Here is a 20,529-nt window from a genome sequence, read left to right as displayed (position 1 = left end):
AACTACATAGACAAGCCACATAAGAATTTAAGGAATGAAATAAAAAAAAATAGTGTACAACCTGCATGCATACAGTGTTTTTTTTTTGTTTTTTTTCTTTTCCGTGTGTTTGAAAGGCGTTGCAAACCGAGGTATACCTCAGTTTCCTTTTAATTAGCCAGGTTCTTGTAATTCAACAAAAAAAGGACAGTAGGTTAATGAGTATGAGCGAATCCTAGCCTGCCCCTTTCCTCTGACTGGACAATGAAGGTTATTTCAGATTTATTGTTCTGGGTAATCATCACAAATAGAAAATCACTTAAAATTCCAATTATGTGATGTCCCAAACATCCCTTGGATGAATCAAAAATAGGAAATGCCAAACAAGAATAAAGGGGCCAGTGCAACCTTGAATCCCCACCACTCAAACTATCATACATGCACATTCACGGACAAGTAGTGTACTTGAACACAAAAACCACACACACAATCAAACGGAATTGAAGATGACAGAAATAGCAAAAACAAAAGGCTAGGGATATGAAAGAGGATGTAATACAAATAAAGATATGGTATGGGACTGTGCGTGTGTGAGCATGCATGCGAGCCCATGACATTTGCATCTCTGGCTCTCCAGCAGCTTTGGTCTTGGCTGGTCCTCATCTGTATGTGCATACTGAGTGAGTCCAGGTGATGCGTATGGCACAGAGGTCACACCAGAAAGGGCAAATGCTAAAATGAAGCTAACACAATGTGCACATGCATTGTCTCGCACACGCTCGCTCACAAGCACACATGAACAAATGCACGCATGCATACAGAGTCTGCGGACAACCAGCCAGTATACACACTGGCAAGGGTTAACTGCCTCCGTTATTCGTTGACATGGACCCAGGAAAAAAAAAAAAAAAGTGATAAAAAAGAAAACATGTAAACCGTGGTTCTCCATGACTTCTAAGGGTAGTTTGTTAGTCGGGGGCATCTGTGTAGGTCGGCAGTGTTGTGCAGGGAGAAATTAGAGATAAGCACAATCTGAGAGGCTTCAACTCACTGTTATAGGTAAATTTACATGAAGACATGAGAGCTCAGGGATGGACCCTAGTACAGTTTGCCTTCGGGATTTGAGCATGTGTGGTCATTTACCTCTTGCATCCAGTCCTGTGTGCCCTTGGTGGTCTCCTGTAGCCAGATGTTGTGAGCAGAATCAGTCAGAGCCACAGCACACACTCTGTTCTTCACCTGCATTTCCCTCTGATTCATCTACCACAAAAAGCAAAAAAATGAAAACATGTTAGTCACTCATCCAGCACGTCAGTGACCCAGCCACTGTTTTTGAGGACACAGTTTGAAGAGTTTAATTTATAAGAAAAACAAGTATGAATGTGAACAAAATCATTTTAATATGACATGCTAATTTATGCCAGTAGATATCAATAAAGTCAGCCTGTTTCTCCAGCTATGATAGCAGCGGCCCGGCGGACAGCTTTGTAACTGGAAGATACAGATTCAACCTGGTGTATGGCATAATGTTATGAAGCGAAATATGAAAGAGCACTGCTCCGCCATAGCGTGTCCTTGTCACGTCCTGTGCAAATGTCCTTCCGTGTGCACGTTCAAATACCTTGGTCCCCATTCTTAATACCCTTTCCCTTCACATGTCACAGAGAATGTAGCGTTCGCAGGCCCGTCTTCCTATTCCCCTCTGAATGTCAACGCCAAGGAAAATGTCACACAAAGGACTTGTTACGGTACTACAATAGACTTCCCTCACCGCTGGTCCCACCCCAAGGAGTACTATAGCCAGGCCTTGGGAACGAGCTGTTTCACTCAGCTTCGCTTAAAGATAAAACGGGAAGAAAAGAGAACAGAAGTTGCAACAATAGGTTAACAATCACTTACTGTATACGATTATTGAGACTTGTATGAAGACTGGTGAACTGGGGGTGGTATAGTGCTGCAGAATATCAGTTTAGTGACTGGCTGCTCAGCTACTGTACAGCTAATATCACCTGGAAGAAGGAAAAGTAAGGACGTTTTTTGTGCTGGACTAAAACTTACTTCAAAAGATGTGGAATAATCCAGGGCCTTGGTGTTTATGGGTTGTGGACTAAGAATAAAACTTTAATAGGAGAACTAGATAAGGTTAAGGCTAAAGCAGGGGTTGAAAAATTGGACATTAGTTAGCGCTTGCATGCAAGAACTGGATAAATGTTGACCTAGAAAAGTCTGAGTGCTCAAGGCCGTGTTTTTAGTGGGAATAGAAGGTTTAAGTGGGGCTAAGACGTGAATCTGTGTTTGACAAAAACTGGAGCAATCACAGCGACCAGCTCTGGCTGGCTGTACATCAAAATGACGGTGGGCATTTGAATACATCCTCCCATGCCTAGCCAAATTAAAGTGGGAGTGTATAGAGATAAATGGAATCTATTAAGGCGCTAAGGACTCATACATCATCCAGCTGATAAGGCTTTCACTGGGGCATCTTCACCGTAGAGAAGAATGACTAAGGAGGTACAAACATAAGCATGCATAAATGAAAAAGTGCACAAAGGTAGAGACAGAGAAAAAAATGATAGACGCTGCACACTTACCCACAGACACATTTGCCCACTCGCACAAAATCCTACAATACACACACCAATACACACTTCTCACTCTAGTCCCTCCTCATCCACGCTTGGTTGAAAAGCTTTCCTCTGGCAGAACTGGGCCCATGGGAGTAGCAAAGTCAACCTTTTAAAACTGGAAGTGTCAGTCAAGGTCTTATTTTCCGAAGCTAGCCAAATGGGCCAGTCCCAGAATAAAGGGGCTACTTGCAGAGGCCAGAAATCAGCAGACAGTGGACTTACTGCCCGCCCATGGAAAACTCCAAGTACAAGACTTCAACCAAGTCAAAAACATCACCGAAGTATAAGCAGAACATCTCATGCTTGCCAATTTCCATGTAGAGAAATGGGTCTCTTTGCTACCATAGTATGATCCTTTAAACTATTCATCCAATAGTTTTTTTTATATAAATTTCAAATGGGAAACATAAGTGAATTTTACAAAGGTATGGTTTACTAGATATTGCTTGTATATTAAAACTGTACCAGAGCTGTGATAAATTTTGTAACAAGTGCCAAAGGAAACTTGGCACTTGTTACCAAACATTTGTCAACCTGCTAATAATGACAGCCAATCTTTACCATATTTCGACATGTAACCTTTGAAAAAGTACTTTTGAGAAAACAATGTAAGTGTGTGTGTTCATGTCTAGAAGTCTGTAGGCATAAGTGAGTGGAAATCAATGTGAACAGATATGAGAGTACTATTAAATAGAGGGTTTGGTTAAAGAAGGAAGCTAATAACAGACAGTGGTCACACAAATATAACAAATAAGACAAATAATTAAACTTGCATAGACAGATGGTCTCAACATACAGACAGATGACTACAGAAAAACTTTTTGGCATAAGACTGTTGGAAAATGGTAATTTAAATTAATTAGTGTTAGCATCTCTGGATGCTTTAGGAAACCAAAAAAAAAAAATAAAAAGATCCCACCTGGTTCTATTTTATTGGCTTGAAACACAACAAAAAACATGTTTGCCTCCGCAGTCTTTATCCAAGTTTTGTGCTCAAGTTTCTCTGTGATTTACTATTCAAAGATATTCACACTGTGTTGTACAGTGTATTTGCTTGAATGAGGGGAAAATAAATCAGGAACTCTCACCAACAAAGTATGCTTTTCTTGTGATGCCTCACCGAAGATTAAAGACCAAAGAACTCAATCTCCCAACATTGCCTACATCAATCATTCATTCTGACAGCTCTCATTGCCGCAGTGCCTACACACATACGGTTGGCTGTGGTAACAGTTGGGGTAAGAGGTTGACAAGTAATGACTCCACGAGAGAATGCTCTATGCAGTGTGGTCCTCAACCACAGTAATTTTGACACCCACTGGGTCCCATGTTTTATAAGCCACAATGACAACTGTGGTTAGCTGCATGTTGAAACCATAATCTAAGCACGTCCGTATCTTCTTCTAGGTGGGTGATACTCATCGCTAACTCAGGGTTTGAACCATGAAGCCACATACTCCCAAGTGGATATAAATTTCAGCTGTCTTATCATATGACTTATGATTTTTACACCATGTTTGCCTGTGAGTTGGTGTTAGCTGTGTATACCCAGAATGTTAAATGTGCTAATTCACTATGTAACTGCAGACAGCAGTTTTTTTTTACAAGGAAACAAGCCAGCTGTTGTGATCAGTCTTCTATTGGATAGGGAAAAAGGGAAGAGCAACATGTGGAAATACTTGTTGAACTAAAATCAGCACACAGATGTTGAGACATTTGCTGCCTTTCTGCTGGCCTTTTCCTTTAATGCTAAAACAGCTGGATATGCGGAGTAAAGTTCAGGTGGGTGTGCGCTTGTTGGACATGTGGGTCTTGTGTAAGAGGAGTAGAGGCAGAAGGCTATGAAGCTCAATGGATATCAGAAGTGGTACACGAGGAGGCAAAGGGGACAAGGAAATAAAGCAAGACACATGAGCTACAGACAGGGAGATGTCCACAACAAAGACTATTTATAAATACATTATTAATCCCCATGAAGAAAATTGTCTTCTCCTCTGGCCCACTTCACAGGAAGATTGGACCAGCATCAGAACAGCATCCCTGAAGCAAGTGGGCTTTTACAGTGTTCCTTAAACATAAGCAGAAGAAGCCTAATTGGGAACAATGCCTCCGGTCACAAAGATCTGAACCGAGGTCCTCAGCTTGGAGGGCGGCCTCCATACTCCCAAGAGCACCATGATGGAATGTTTATTACCAAACCTGAATGGCGGTACAAAGAAGTTTAATACTACAGTTTGTCAAAGGATATTTTCTGCACCATGACAGACATATTGGTCTAATTCAGTCAAATCATCAAGGCAATCTTAACACCATAATTTACTACGCCACAAAAAACGGTGAAAAGAATAAATAAATAAAAATCTTAACCTATTTCTGTGGCAGTTTTTAAATACACTCCCTCTCTGAGATTTGGATTTAATTCGGCTGCAACTACACATCACATTTCCATTCCTCTGAAAGGGAATAACAAGCTGAGTCAGAACTGATGCAGACTTGAAGTCATCCCCGAGCCCCAGCTCCAGCCCCATGTACATTCAAACTCCGGCTGAACTCAAAAATCCTTCTCTTCTCTATTTGCCCCTCTCGTTTTCCTCATACTCATAAACCATTTCTTTTCTGATTTCTCTGCAGAGGGCCCGGTTGCCATAGAAACCCACAAACATCACAGATTCTGACCCCCTGGTTGGCACAATTCTCCCAAATCCAGCTTTGTGGGGGATGGCCATCAAAATGGCCATCCCCCACACATTTGGAGGCACTCAAACACATGCAGACAACACATACACACATACACAGACTTTTCTGTAACCCCCGTATCTTGTACCTGACCCCTCGCATGGCCCTCAGCAAAGTACAGTGTGTAGCACTTAAGCTGCTCCCTGCTACAAAGTCAGCTAATTGCTAGACTTTTTGTTGTGCATAATCTTATTTCCAGCACTGACGTAGAATGTGATATGCGAAGGGTGTGTGTATGAAGGAGGGAATGGGGGGGGGGGGCATATTAATCATGTTTATTTATCTGGACGAGGAGTTGAAATAAGCGACGAGACATCATTTAACAGCATGCTAAGCTAATCTCTGGTCGAGATAAATACTTCATTTCTCTCCTCTCCCCGTGACGCTCCCTTGCTCACAACTGCTCCGCTGACGCTACATCTAAACACCGGCAATAATAAAGACAATTATTTAGGCCTTTGATAATTATGTGTCAAAGGCAGCGAAAGCCACTAGATAATTGGGCGCAAACTGAATGGTAATCCACAATGGAGTTCCCTGTGGGGAGACAGGCAGACTCATCCCTAGAAAGAATGCAGAGCGAAAGAAAAGAGAGAAACGGGCAAAGACAGAAAGATGAGAGCTCTTTAAGGGGCCTTGCTCACTGTCAGATAGTCAATGTGAAAAGCCACAATTATACTTAGAGAGAGAGTGAAAATAGAGAGCAGCAAACAAGAGAAAGGAAAACAAGGGATAGAGAGAGAATGACAGAAAATGATGAGAATGAAAAAGAGGAAAAATTGTAGAGCGTCACCGAGAGTGAGCAAAGACTGGGAGGAAGGAGGAAAAGTGTGTGTGAGAGAGAGAGAGAGAGAGAGAGAGAGAGAGAGAGAGAGAGAGAGAGAGAGAGAGAGAGAGAGAGAGAGAGAGAGAGAGAGAGAGAGAGAGAGAGAGAGAGAGAGAGAGAGAGAGAGAGAGAGAGAGAGGCACCCCGTGACGATGCCAGTCAGAGACAAGGCTTATAATGTGGCTGCGCCATGCACTGCCAACAGCCACAGATAATCTAGGACTACCCACTGAGCACTGAAGCACTGCTTAAATATTTGATTGATTAACTGTCCTGTTGCTGCCAGAGAGTAAGAGGAGAGCATCAGAGAAGCCAGGGCGAACACAGAAAAAAACAAACAAACATGCAAGTGGGTGCACACCGGAAGGTTGGAAAACACATGGCGCAGACGCACCAACACATACACCCCCATAAATCCCTACACAACAACATTGGAAGAGGGGCACAAACACAAACACGCACAAACATGTACACATTGAAAGCATGGGTAGACTCTGGAAAGACAGTGGAGAGGATCTCGGCGAGGGAAAACAAACACGAAGCCCGACGCTCGCACATTGATTTATTTCATTTAATTTTGATTCTACATTTAAGAGGACAGTGCGGACAAATGGTGGTTGATGATCCTCATCTGGATTTGGCTTTTTATCACGGGTGGACCCATCGTGGAGAAGATGTGTGTGTGTTGTCACTCTTATTCCTATCTACACATGCCTTTATGTTGCTAGTAATTGATCTCCGGTCAAAGAAGGGTGAGTTGGAGCTGGAGCGCACTGTGTTCAGCGACTTTTCCTACCGTGCCTGTGACACACATACACAAAAACACACTCGTCCCTGTTCATCCCTGGCTGTGAAAACACAGGCAGCTGGCCCCCCACGCTCCAACACCCTCCACAGGAAGAGACAACACCAGCGCTTCCTGTGGCTTTGAAGCAGCGGTCTCAGGTCCCCTGTCGGTCCCCAGCTTCCTTTGTCTTAACCGCAGGAAGGAAGCCCTCTCTAGCACGAGGCCACGGGGCTCTGGGGAGCAAGAGGGAGTGTGTTTGTGTATGTGCAACCTTTACTGTTGTGGGAGTGCGCAGAGGTTTTGCTCACTGAGGTCACATGCATTTACTCTCCGGGTTTTTTCCCCTCTGACTCTCCAGTGCATGAACTCTGGTTGTGGCGAGAGTGGAGAGGCGGAGGGAGAGAGCAGGAGAAAACTGCAATAACTTCCTCCTCTCTTTCCTTTTTCCTCTCTGGCTGTTCGACAAATGGTGGAGAGAAGATGAGGGAGATAGAGAAAGGGAGGATGGTGTGTGTGTGTGTGTGGGGGGGGGGCATTAGTGAATTGTGTGAGTGACGGCACAGGACACTGGGTTATAGGAGGTGCTGTATGTCCGTGTACGTGCTGAGGAGGACTCTATGTGCGTCTAAACATGCAAACCACACACATTCATACGTACAGAGGCGCACAGATGCACACACCAACATCAGCGGGGGTGGTGAGGAAAAGGAAGGCCAATAAATATTTACTGACACAGCAGAGGTGGAGAAGAGTTGTCCACTGGTGGAAAAAAAAAAAGGCAGAGGATGACGAACGGCGTGCCAGGAAACACACCGGCTGCGGGCGCTGTGCCCCGCTTGTGCCCACATGGAAAACAAGAGGAAGACGTGAAGAGAGGACAGAGGAGAGAGAGAGGGCAGGGAGGAAAGGAGGAAAGGATAGAGGGCGGGAAGAAGGAAGGGGCGATTGTTGTGGGTAAGAGAATACTCATAAACAATAGTGTCCCAATGAAAAGATGTCTACTTCATAAAAATATTGACTGATTTAGTGTTATCAAGACATGGTTGAAGGACAGTTTTCATATGTGAAAGTGTACGATTGTGCATGTGCGGATGTGCTGTTGATAATTTTGCAACTCCCTGCACAACTGACCACGTAATCTGAGACTTTCCTTTCTGTTAGTGATATATACTTCCATGAAATAAGGACCTGTTGGAATTCCTGTTGGTATTTACTTAACTTAACAACTCTTTTATTGCATTACATTCGAATCATTAAGACCTGATATGAAAGGTAGCAGCTCAAACGCAAGTCATAGTTACTAAAACAAATTTAATTACTTTCTTATTAACATCTGCACAGTGGTAAGTGTCAATAATACGAACTCCCAACAGTTTGATCAGCTTACATCTTTAAAATCAAGACTGGCAGTCACTGTGCGAGTTGCACGATCAACAACAGCCTATAATGTTCACGCCGAGATGATACTGACACAAGTTTTGAAACATTAGCAGCTAAGGTTACTCGTTTATTGTTTAGTGACAGCAATAACAAAAATTCAATCTTAATGCTAATTTCCAAATTAGACTGCGCTGTTTAGCAAAGGGAAATTAAGGCATGTCAACTAATTAAAGTCCAAGTTAATTAGAACACATCTTAGTTAAGAAAACCGGCACAAGGTATGGTTGGCAACGTCTTTATCACTCCCAGATCGCTGGCCATATTGCCAGCTTTGGTCAACACAGTGAAATGGAAAAGTTGCGTCTGTACGTTGGACACCGCCTAGGCCTTCTCATCTCCGCTCGCCTTTTCTCTCGTGCGCTCTTAAAGTGCTTCTCTCTTGTCTTTCTCCCTGTCTCCCAACCCTCCGGCAATGCTGTAAAATAGAAACCTAACCTCAATATTTTCCCTCACGGTGCTGGGACTTGCTGGCCCATTAAATTCCCCTTCCCATGTGTCAGCTTGCACATTTCCACCATGAAATTTTCGTATAATTAAACTTTCTTAATGATTTATAAGCTATAATAATAGCCGTAAGTATTTCAGAGCAGGTTAAAGGGACAGCCTTTAAGTGTGCACCGGGGGATGACCCTGTTTTAACATAGTTTCGGATGGGTGATTCTCGGCTGGAGACGAGGACGGATCGGGCAGGGGAGAATGGGATTGACGGAGGGAGGGAGTGATCGAGAGGGCCTAACAAGGGTGGGTGGAGGAGGAGGCTGGGACCTTTGTGTTGTAACTCAGGGTGATACTGACATCAAGGAAAACCAAGGGCTTCCTGAACCCTGGCAGGGAGGAGACAGCTTACCACAGACGGACAGATAGAGACACACATGCAGAGACGGCATACGCAGCAACAGAGGTTGAGAAGCTGACAGAAGAAGATGAAAACCCTGCACGGGGGGGATGCAGAAAGAAAAACACAGACCCCGAACATCAGATAAAAATGAATCATGAGCAGAAAGAAATGCATACCATAGAATATCATAAGAACCTATTAAATTAAAGTAAGAAAAAAAAATCTGGATAATTTTATAAAACCCAAATAAACTCAGTTAACTCTGCTGAGTCACACTCGCACACCAATAAGCGGACAAACTTGACTGTAGACATCTAAAGCAATAATAATCGAAATGATGGTCACAAACAATTTCTCAAGCACGTTCTGGGGCACACCGCACACACGCACACACACAGATGTTTGCTCTCTGCTGCCTCTCTGATGGCGAGGCTGATATGATTGCCACTTAGGAAATCAGTGTGTTTTCACACCACTCTCAGCTCTGCCAAAGCTAATGTGTTAAATATCCATCGGGTACTGCTGTCCATTTCTAAGACACACAGACACACACAGCCTTAGGGGCTGATAAACACTGATTCCTTGCACTAACCGAGCCCAAAGTTGGAATCCAAGCCAACATTTCTAAATTGGGGTGTAGTGAGAAAATTCCAACTAGCTATGATGTGGAGTTTTTCCTCAGTTCTTCTAAATTTAATGTGAGGAGGCTGAAGTAGAGCTAAATTTTAACAACCGTGTGACTTTTTTCACTTTCTCTTGTTGTTACCAAGAAAAGTCTTTTTTCATACTTCTTTTCTTTTTTTTTGATCTCCATACAAATTCAATTTTATGCTGCGCAAATCAACACATAAATTTCGGGGGTCTGCTGATGGACAAAATGTACCAAATATCTCAGTGGACTGTTTTTCACCTCAGCTGCGAAAGAGCGAGGAGGAAGAGAAGGGAAAATGAAAGTAATGCAAAACCATCTAATGCCTCGCCGGCAAATCAGGTGTGTGTGTCTCTTCAGGGCAACAGGAGTTGAATTCTTAGGGGGCAAGTTTCGTTTAAATTTCCAGGAGCAGTCGGCTCATCTCTGAGTGAAGAGCCGCACGAACAAATAAAAAGAAAGAAAAAAAAAAGAAGAAGAATGTTAGGTAAGGGGAGAGGTAAAAGACGGTGCTAATGAAAGTGACAAAGAAAGTGTTCGTGCCTTCAGTTATCCTCTACTCCTTCATATTTGCTCGTCTCCAGTGCCGTGGGGCAAGGAGAAAAGAGAGACGCCCAAAAAAGAAGAAAGAAAAAAAAAGAAAAGTCCCTGTGAACCCCCCTGTACTCAAAGGAACGAAAGAGTGAAGGAGGGGAAACCAGAGAAGGCCATCTGAAATTAATGGTAATATATAACAATCTGAAATTAACTTCTCATTGCCACTAGCCATGATTTAAAACAGCTTTTTAACGAGAGGAAAGATGAGTCAGAAAAGAAAGAGAGGGAGAAGGGGTTGAGGCCATATTACAAATTGGACAGACTGGGGGAAGCTACAAGTTAATTTGCCCCATCATGTAAAAAACTTTGCAGCTCTCAAGGCATACTCACTTAAATTATTATTTTTATGCCCAAAGTAATCAAGACATAAGAGTAAAAGATTAAAAAAAAAATAATAATGCGGGGTATAAAAAAATACAAAGCAATTCAATTAGCCAATTAAAGAGGCAGCCAAAAATAAAAGAAGGTAATTTTAAAGAGTATCATTACACTCTGTTAGATCAGATTTAATAGCAAAAAACGCAGGCAATGAAAAGGGGAAATAAAAATAAAAAGCCACAACTTTCGGTTGTATTCCAGCAACAACTATTTAAAAAGTAAGGAAATATTACAATAAATAAATAAATAATACAAATAATAATACATTTACAAATAGAATCATTTACTTTTCTTTTTTTCTGTTGTTGTCATTCTCTGGAAGTGATTTCTACTGTGCTTTATTAAATATTGCACTCAACAAACGCAGCTCACACTTGTGAGCATCAAATAAAACCACCACAATGATTCCCTTAATGAATTAAATGTAAAAATTACAACAACAACAAAAAAATAACGCACCGGTTGAAGTTCTTTTTCAAGTGATATTGTTGATTAAAAACAAAGCCTGAGAGGAGGATCAGGTGCACGCACGCACAAACACACACGCAGGGAGCGCGCACACGCGCAAGCGCACACAATCCGGTATAAAGCATATTATTAATCTTATAAAAAAAAGCAATTAAATCAAAGTGGTATAGAGCCTGAAGCCATGAGGACTGTCAATTCTGCTGGAAATGCCACAGAAGATTACAGTTGGGTTTGTGGATTCCATGAACCCGTTTTTGATTAGGGAGTCAATTATTTCTTATTACTGAAGATGCTATTTCGGAAAAAGACCTTGTCAGTCAATCATGCAAAAAGTCCTCGAAAAGCGCGAACAAACCGTTAAAGAGAGAGGTGGAGGCGTAGTAGTGGGGGAGAAGGGGGATGGGGGGGTGGCACTGACCCTTTTCCCTACCCAAACTCCTACTTGTAGTGAAATTACCTTTTAACTATTACACCTCTGTCAGGTCTTTGTCAGCGTATGGTAATTAGGGCCTTCAGTGGTTCGCATTTGAAAAGAAAAAATATTTATTAGTTTATCTCAGAGAAAGGCATTTACCCAGAGCTGAAGGTAAGTTTGAATGTGGTGATTATCTTGTCATTTTTACTGTTTTTTTCATTTTTGTTGTTTCTCAAAGAGTGTGCATGTGTGCGGCAGTAGGTGCTTGTGTGCGTGTGTGTGTGCGCACATGTCAGTGTGAGAGCACTCACTCAATTGTATAGGACGCCAGCTAATGTGCTGGTGTGTGCGTATTTGTGGGGATGGACGGACACATGTGCATTCATACATATATATAATGTAGATTTATTTGTGTATGAGTGTGTGTGTGCGCGCGCGCGTGTGTGTGTGTGTATACTTTAGCCGCATTCAGCACACTGATAGGCGAGCACAGCACATTTCTCCCCGTCCTCTTTGTTCTGTGTTGGGTTTGACACCTCTAAACAATAACAGCGCTTCACTTCGCCCAGCCCCAACCCACCACCAACCACACACTGCATGGACGGGAGCTGCCAATTAGCACTATCAAACACCCCTCATCAGCTGTCTGCTTACCATAGAAAACACAACAAATCAATAATTCAGAGTTTCCTTCAAAAACAATCACATTCATCAGCAGACTTAAAGATACGTGAGGGAGGAGAGCACCATCACTAATTACACAGTATGACTTGTATGACATAAAAATGTAAAGGGAAAGACACTAGAGGACTGCTGGGGTAGCCGCATGAAGAGGAGCGATACAAGTCCTCGGCCAGGCAAGTAGAAACACCGATCTGTATCCTCTATGTCTCCCCTCCAGCTCTGGTGTCTACAGCTGATCTTTATTTTGGGCCCGGCTCCTCCTTGACCCGACCCGAATGCAATTGAGATCCCTTGTCAAAATTGTTAGGCTTTTGGATAAACAGGGCAGTTGCTTTAGTGCAATCTCCGTTTTTTTTTTTAGTCCACAAAAAACTCTCCGCTCTGAAAATGCTCCCCTACCATTGTCTAACACTGTGTTTGGCGGCCAGTGGGTAGGCTAGACGATATGGCGTGACCCACGGGACAGAGGCCGACGTGGGGAGAGAGACACGGAGAGGGGGGGGGCCTGTCATGGAGAGAGGGTCTCTGAGGGCCGGAGGTGAGCCGAGGTGACTGGGAGATGACTGTCGCTCTTCTCGGTGGTCCAAGCCCTTTTCATTAACCCGCACCCCTGGGTTCACCAAACAGAAACGGGGGGTGAAAGCGAGGACAGGGGGATGCGGATGGGTGCCGAGCACTAGCCCTGGTGACCACCAGAGACCTGCTGCCTGCCTGCCTTCCTGTCTGTCTGAATTCAGATCTGTGTCATCCATTACAGACAAGGGACTGCTTTTTAACGAAATGCAAACACAAACAGGAGCACATGCATGGGCACACAGACAAAGACAAAAACACACGCATACAAAAATACACATGCACCGAAGCCTGCTAAGGGAAAGAGAGGGGTAACAAAGGACAGGCAGTGCCCCCTAGTGTTTTCATCAAAGAGAACTCAGACCAAATCAACTAACCATCACCCCAAGCAAAGCCTCAAAAACAGAAATGAGAGGAGAGCGAGGGAGACGAGGGAGAGCTGGAGGGAGGCGAGAGGTGAAGAGGCTTAATTCATGGGAGAAATGGCTTCACATGTGGAAGGCACAGGCAGGGAGGCGGGTGAGTAAGGTGGAAGGGGCAAGGCACTGGAGAAAGGCATGGAGGATGAAGAAAGGATGGAAGTTAACAAGCGAGCGTGGGGGGATGGGAATGTATATGCTAGTTGGTTGGTGGTCGTGGGGTTAAAAGTTGTCTGACACCACCGAGGTATTTTTTTAATGTTCAAGGCCGCGAGAGCAAGACAGTGAGAAGGGGAGAAAGAAACGGGGAGAGAGAGGGAGAGAGAGGCAGGCAGGCCATGCATGAAAGCCAATGTCAGAAGAGTCCAAAGGAAATCGTTGAGTGTGAAGCCATCTAATAGGAAAGCAGAATATATATGAGACTGGGGGACACACACTGTGAATTACGGAGCCCCCCAATGTGGCCTGGTAACTGATCTGAACATGAACCCCAAACTAATGACCGACAGGACAGGGGAGAAAATAAAACCTAGATTACCGGGACAACAAACGAGCCTTTTGGAATAAAATGCACACTCATGCTTGAAGATAAAAACATTTCTCCTGTGTTAAAAAAAAAAAAAAGAAAAAAGAAAAAAAAAAATCTGCACGCGTGTTTTGTTTGTTTGTTTTCAATCAGACAGCGCACCCAGCTTCATATTCCCACCATGAAACAAGGCCTACCCTTCAGTGAGTTCCACATTCAAGCTCTGAGCCGGCTAAGACATCAAAGGCTGCTCCACACCAGGAGTCTCTCACTCGCTCTCCTTCTCCCTTCCTCTCTCTACCTTCCTTTGGTCTTTCATAACCCCGTCGTATTTCACAGCACATAAAGCCTTAAAATGGCACATAAAACAGTTCATCTCTTTTCACTGTCAGCTTTCCAGGCTTAAAAAATTAAATATGTTTTACTGCAGGTACATAACTAAAACACACGCCTGGAAAAAAAAAAACTGCCATAAAGGATTCAAACTAGGCTTCCCATACACATCGGAGGCTATAGAAGAGGGAATATATCAGCTGAATAGCCAGTATGGCGTTCACCGAGCTTAAAGAGCGGAAAAATACGAACTTACTGAAAGACTACGCAATTGCCTGCTTTCCGTTTGTCATCAATCTCATCATTATGTGTTTTCTTTACAGACACTGTGGATATGCGGAGACAATAAACCACACCATCTGCAGTGACAGAAAAAAAAATCGTTACAAGTGTAAAAAAATAAAAAATAAAAAAAATGCTCTGACCCTGGTATTGAGGGTTTAGAGCAGGCAAGGAAAAAAACACCACAGAACACCAACACGGCATTCAGTGAACTTTAAAAGCACTGAAAGACAGCGAGAGCGACAGAGGCCTGCACGGATGAGGATTCAGAGTTTGAAAGAGCGACAAGAGACACAGAAGCGGCAGAGAGAGAGAGAAAGGGTTTAAACTTCAACCCTAGAGTCACCGAGTTCACTGACATTTGCACCAGGATCCGCCGAGCTGTGCCTTTCAAAAACACTTTCTCTCCTTTCACTTCTAAGGCTTATTCTTCCTCCTACATTCGCCACAGAACGAGACCATTCACCAGTCGTCAGGGCAGAGAAATAATAATAATAATAATAATAATAATAATAAAAAAGAAAGAAAGGCAAACGTGTTGAATCCGAGTGATGTTTGCGTGACAATCTGCAGCGCCGTACATATTGTATGCATTCTTACGGAGGAATTAACAAGGGAGGAGGGGGAAAAAATGACATGTGACAAGTGATTCATTTGAGCTGTCAACATGTCATCTTCGCCACATTCAGACCTCATGTCAAGCGCTTGTATTCCCTCTCTGGTGAAGGTGACCTGGGTCGTAAGCAGCCGACACACCCAGACACAGCAGGTGAATGCATGGAAATACCACAGTGGGAACAGTGAATGTGAGACAATGCAACGCAAGGCAAGCTGGAAGGAAAGGACAAATGGGAAAAAGAAAAAATCTATTTGGAAAAAAGGAGTTGGGTAAACTTTTTAAACTCGCCTTTTCGTGATGTAATAAGTCTTTTGCAGATTGTTTATTTGACATTTTAGCTGATGTTGAGTGACAAAGGTGACATCACAATTTCAGCTTAATGGCAAAGTTAAATGGCACTTCAGAGATTCTTAATACTGGAAATAAGAAGTGCGACATGGATGAATCATTTGGAAAAATGGGTGGATTTGGGCTGAAGTGTTTTTTTGAAAAAGACAAAAAATGGTGTGAAGGAGAGAGTAGGGAGGTCAGCCTCAAGTGAAGGATTCGTTGGCAAGGACTGAAGCAGCAAGTCCGATGCGAGGCGGAGGTTAAGAGAGGGAAGGGAAAAAGAAAGTGACTGAACCCGGAGCAAAGGAGGACAACCGCAGACTATATTCACCAGGGCATGAGATTAAAAAGAAGAAAATGAGAAGAGGTATGTTTACAGATGAGTGGTAAAAGCGCAGATAGTAGGAGGATGACCAAAGAAGCTGAGAGGACCGTGTGTGTGTCACAAAAACAAGAGTGTTAGGAGGGAGTGGTTTGAAATTTTCAGGGGCAAAGGAATAATGGGTAAGTGACAGCGAGTATGTCTGCGAATTAAAAAGGATGGTAAGAGACAAAAATGACGCTGAAGGACGAAAAAAGTGGACAGCAGTGCCCGGCGAGTATTAAAGAGGGAACGAACGGGAGAGGTCTGAAGTAGAGGAGAGGGAAGAGAGCGAGACCTTGCCGCTGAAGCAACGAGCCGAGAGGAACGAGGAAGGCAGACAAAGCCGCACACTGCTTTCACAAAGCAGAACAAAGAGAAGAGGTGCATTATGGGAGTCTGATCCTTGCGTCGCCACTGACGCCATAGCGGATAAAACACACAATAGCACATATGCACAAATCAAAATATGTATGCAATGCTCAAAAACAGGATTGGATGATTACATCTGCTTCGAGAACGAACGAACGAATGAAAGAATATGCAAAAACTATTAACAGCCCGTACAATGCCAGACAACAACCGATTAATTCTAATGTTAAAATAGCATTAAAAAATAATAAAAGATGGTGGAGAGCAGGGAAATCAAGGCAACATCTTATCAGACCAAGTGAACAGAGAACAGGGGAAGACTGTCCAAGCATCTACGAGGCAGACGGTGTCGGTAAGAGAGTGGAAACTGGAAAGAAAAAAAAAACTCGAGTAAAAGGCTGCACAGAGGACAGCTTTCTCTATAGCACACTGATACAAGCAGACCAGGGTTGAAGCAGAAGTTGAGGATAAACAGGAAGAGAGGAGGGCTGTTTGAATGTAGCAATAATTCAGGCATGTGTGGAAACGGTAATGTCTGTCTGTGCGTGTGCCGTGTGTTGTATATGTTTTATTGTAAATCTGATTATTTATCGAGCTGAAGGAGGGATGACACAGGGGTGGAAGGGGGGAATTGGGGTCTACGTTCTTGGTTTTCAGAAATATGCAAAATTAGTAAGATACCGGCTCCAAAGTTTGCCTTCTATCTGTTATGACTCCTACTTGCCCCTCTCTTTCTTTTTCCTCTCCTTTCTGTCTCTGTCAGCCTCTCTCTCCCTCTCTCTCTCTTCCTCCGGCAGGTCTGATATGCCAGAGCTGCAGCTGAACTCTGAGTAGCACTGTCTCCGGGAAAAAACAAAGTGATCAATGTGAGAAGGCACGGGGCGCTCATGGACAGGCCAATCAATGGTGGAAAGAACCTTGCCCAGGGCCTTATGCAAATGGAAGCACGTCCTGTAACCTCGGGAGTGAACATGCGCACTAGATCAATGGGACCAGGGTAGAACCTTACAGCAAGATCAGCCTCAGCCAGTAAATATGTAATGATGAATCCCCCAAGATTTCACTGAACTCAAATGAACTTCAACTAGCTCGGCGTCTTATATCATAAAGTGGTGAATAAGACCCTGTGTTGAAGAGGCGGGGTATGGGGAGGGCGGGGCAGCACAAGAGAAATTAAAAAGAGCCTTTGCACAATGATGCGCTGAGGACAGATGGATTTTGCACTTCCCTTTCACAAGGGAGGGAAAAAAAAAAAACAGGAAGACATAAAGGTGAGAGGAGACTTATGAATAGTCACCTCAACAATACTTGTTTGAAATGTAATGATTTTCAATTACATCACCATGGCGACGTCTTTGTGTTATGAAAAACGAAGGAGAGGAGTGGGTAACCGTGACGACCTGGTGAAAGCTTGCACGGCCATTTAGAACCACGGATGGTCAGACCAAGGACTAGATAAGACAAACCATTGGAAATGAATGGCTGACATTTAGTAATGCCCTCATATACCGAGGTCTGAAATTGGTATCAATCAAAGGCTATCACAAACCAATTATAAGCAGCGTCTTCATTATGTACACGGTAACTGAGGCGATGGGGAGACTGATAACTTTCCTGTCTGTAAGCAGAACGTCTATAAGAAGACGACGGACAGGAAGTTGCGGAACTGCTGAGAGCCGTGCTCAAAGCATTAATAAAAGTTAAAAAGAGAGGGCGAAAGAGACATCGTGAAGAGAGACAAACAAAAAGGGAAAGAGGGATTCTTGAACACACAATGAAATGTAGGAATTGAAGTCCTGAGGTGTATCGACTGTTACCGCGCCATGGCTCGCGGTGAGAACAACAGCGCCCTGTCTGCCTCTGGGCTGCCGAGTGCACTATAGGAGAAGTTGATCAAAACAAGACACATCTATCCCCGAGATTTGAAAAAGTCTGCAAAAATAAAAGTGTTGTGTTGAATTGCCCTTGGTCGTCGGCTGTGTCTCAGATAACCTTTATAACTACGGAGTTAGGGAAGTTTTAACCAGAAGTTAGAAAACGATAAAGCTGTGTACTGAGACATGTACAGGTGTCTGTCTACAGTAGCTAAACTCGCAGTACTTCTGAAACAAAGTTCAGGGAAACAGCCGTTAAAACCCTGAACACATCACTTTCTCAGAGCTTTTCTTGACAGTACTCTAAAAGAATCCGTGTTGACTAAGTACAGAAAGTTACAAAAAAGAAAAAAGACAACTGATCACAATAATGCCGATGGAGTTTTGAGCTGGCTGGTTTTTCGGGGGGAGTACGTTCGACTCGTTACTCCCCTGACAAATAAGCTAGCTAGTTAGCCGCTTCTTGTTAGTGACACATGAGAAACGGAGTGACGAGAAAAAGAAAATCAGAGGACCGGCAGATGCTAGCAGCAAACAAGACACATGATGAAGGAGGATACCACAACAGATAAATGGCATCCACTCTGTATTCTGGCACAGCAAGTCGGATTGTTGCCAGCTGAAGCAATTTTGTACTGCATTTTACTGAGGCCACTTCCCTTCAATTATGAAACAATCCGACTAAGACGAGGAACGCAGTACATGTAACAGAGGCTGATGTAAAAAAGAAATAAATAAATACAAATAAACCAAAAGGATCAATAGACGGTGTTTATGTTCTGACATCTTGATTGTCTTGCAACTACAACAATAAGACAAGACTGAATTAATAATGAAGGCAATCAAAACATGCGGCCGACAAAAATCTCCCACAAAATCAATTTCCCTAGATATTGAAGGAATAGCACAAGAGAGACAAGAGGTGAGTAAAGTATTTTCAGCCCCCCCAACTCTTCTCTGACACCACAAATGCAATCTAGAAACCAAAGATGCTCCAGAAACATAGAGAGAAACACCAACAAAGGTGAGAATAATGGCGACGTATTGAAGGGAATACTTCACAAAGCCCATTGTGCGAGTATCCTTTTCAGGCAGAAAACCCGCTGTAATTTGGTCTGCGTCATCTGCCTCTAGTCACAATGCAGCACTACAGCTTTGAAATGGATGGCAAATGAAGGCCATTTGTACATAATCACAGCAGATAGAAGAATTCAGGAACCCTACAATGTGTTGTTGAGGTGGAAAGAAAGACCTTGGTCTATCGGTGGCAGCCAGCGCAGCTAAGGTTTGGCAAGGGAGGTCTTTTTTTTTTTTCCAGAAACAAGCAAATCAATTCAAATCAAATCAGCTTGCTAGCCGTGACATTTAAACAGTTCAATTTACATCCTTATGTTAAGAGGAGAGCCACTCTCTAAGATCCTATTCATTCACAAAGAAATTAGACGGCTATATTTCAGGCGCTTAATAGAGCAAATATGCTGTAGCTGTACCACGGAAGAAACCGTGTCTTTTCATGGCATACAAAGGGCCAGGCAATGTCTGTCATTATAAGCAGAGCACAAAAACACAGAGAGAGATAATGTACATAATATAGACAGGACTACAAAACAGCACCATGCATGATAGGCATACACTCCATATACATGCAGACGCAGGCGCGTACCAAAACACGTGCAAATACACGTACACACTTTGTCAGTGGTGATGGTGTATGTCCTGAGGGCTGCTGTCCTGCTGTGCAGGCTGGCAGGCACTTTTGTCATGGTGGTCCTTTTGTTTCACATCAAACAAAACGCCACAGCTTTGCATACGGCTCCACTAATTTCTGCTAGTGTGCCCCAGCCATTTATCATCGCCTCTCACCCTCTCCTCTCCTCCCCTAACGTGGCTCTGATAGCTGCTCTCCACCAAGCTGTTCTGCTCAGGACGATACAGGCTTCTTCAGGCTAGGGCTGACACACACAATTCTGTGCATATACGTACGTGCGCGCACCTAAACACACACACACACACAAACACAGACCCACAAATATGTGTGCACACAGACAGACATACGCACAGACATACACGCAGGAAACTGCACTACAACTGCACTGCCTGCAAGCCCGCCAGCTATGGAGAACCTTGAGATAAAAACAAACCTTCTCTTCATACCCTCCAGAAGCAATAGACAGGCTAGCAGTCAGAGTTTCGAAGGCGGACGAGACGTGCATACAGCATTAGATGAGGGGATTTTCAAAGCCTTCGTATGGACGACTTCATAGCGCAGGTTTTGTCAACAAATTTAAGTGATTTTTGCTTGTGTGGTGATGAACTCAGGTGAAGGTTGCTCTGGTCCTTAAAGAGTATTTCTGATAAATAGAAATGTGGAACTTAGTTTGACACGATTTAAAGGAATACTGCACCACTTTGAAGG

General features: G+C 43.5%; 1 protein-coding gene across 1 annotated transcript in view; it reads right to left on the bottom strand.

Annotated features, from left to right (window-relative positions):
• arb2a (ARB2 cotranscriptional regulator A) overlaps nt 1-20,529 on the bottom strand; it is a 136,358-nt gene that overhangs the window by 44,013 nt on the left and 71,816 nt on the right. The window contains exon 9 of the mRNA XM_084552186.1: nt 1,123-1,239. Coding sequence (XP_084408312.1) covers nt 1,123-1,239 — 117 coding nt within the window. The remainder of the gene's footprint in view (nt 1-1,122; nt 1,240-20,529) is intronic.

Source organism: Chelon labrosus (assembly GCF_963514085.1).
Source record: "Chelon labrosus genome assembly, chromosome: 9".
Taxonomy (NCBI): Eukaryota; Metazoa; Chordata; class Actinopteri; order Mugiliformes; family Mugilidae; genus Chelon; species Chelon labrosus.
The sequence above is the reverse complement of the archived record's forward strand: the minus strand, read 5'-3'. Positions and strand labels throughout refer to the sequence as shown.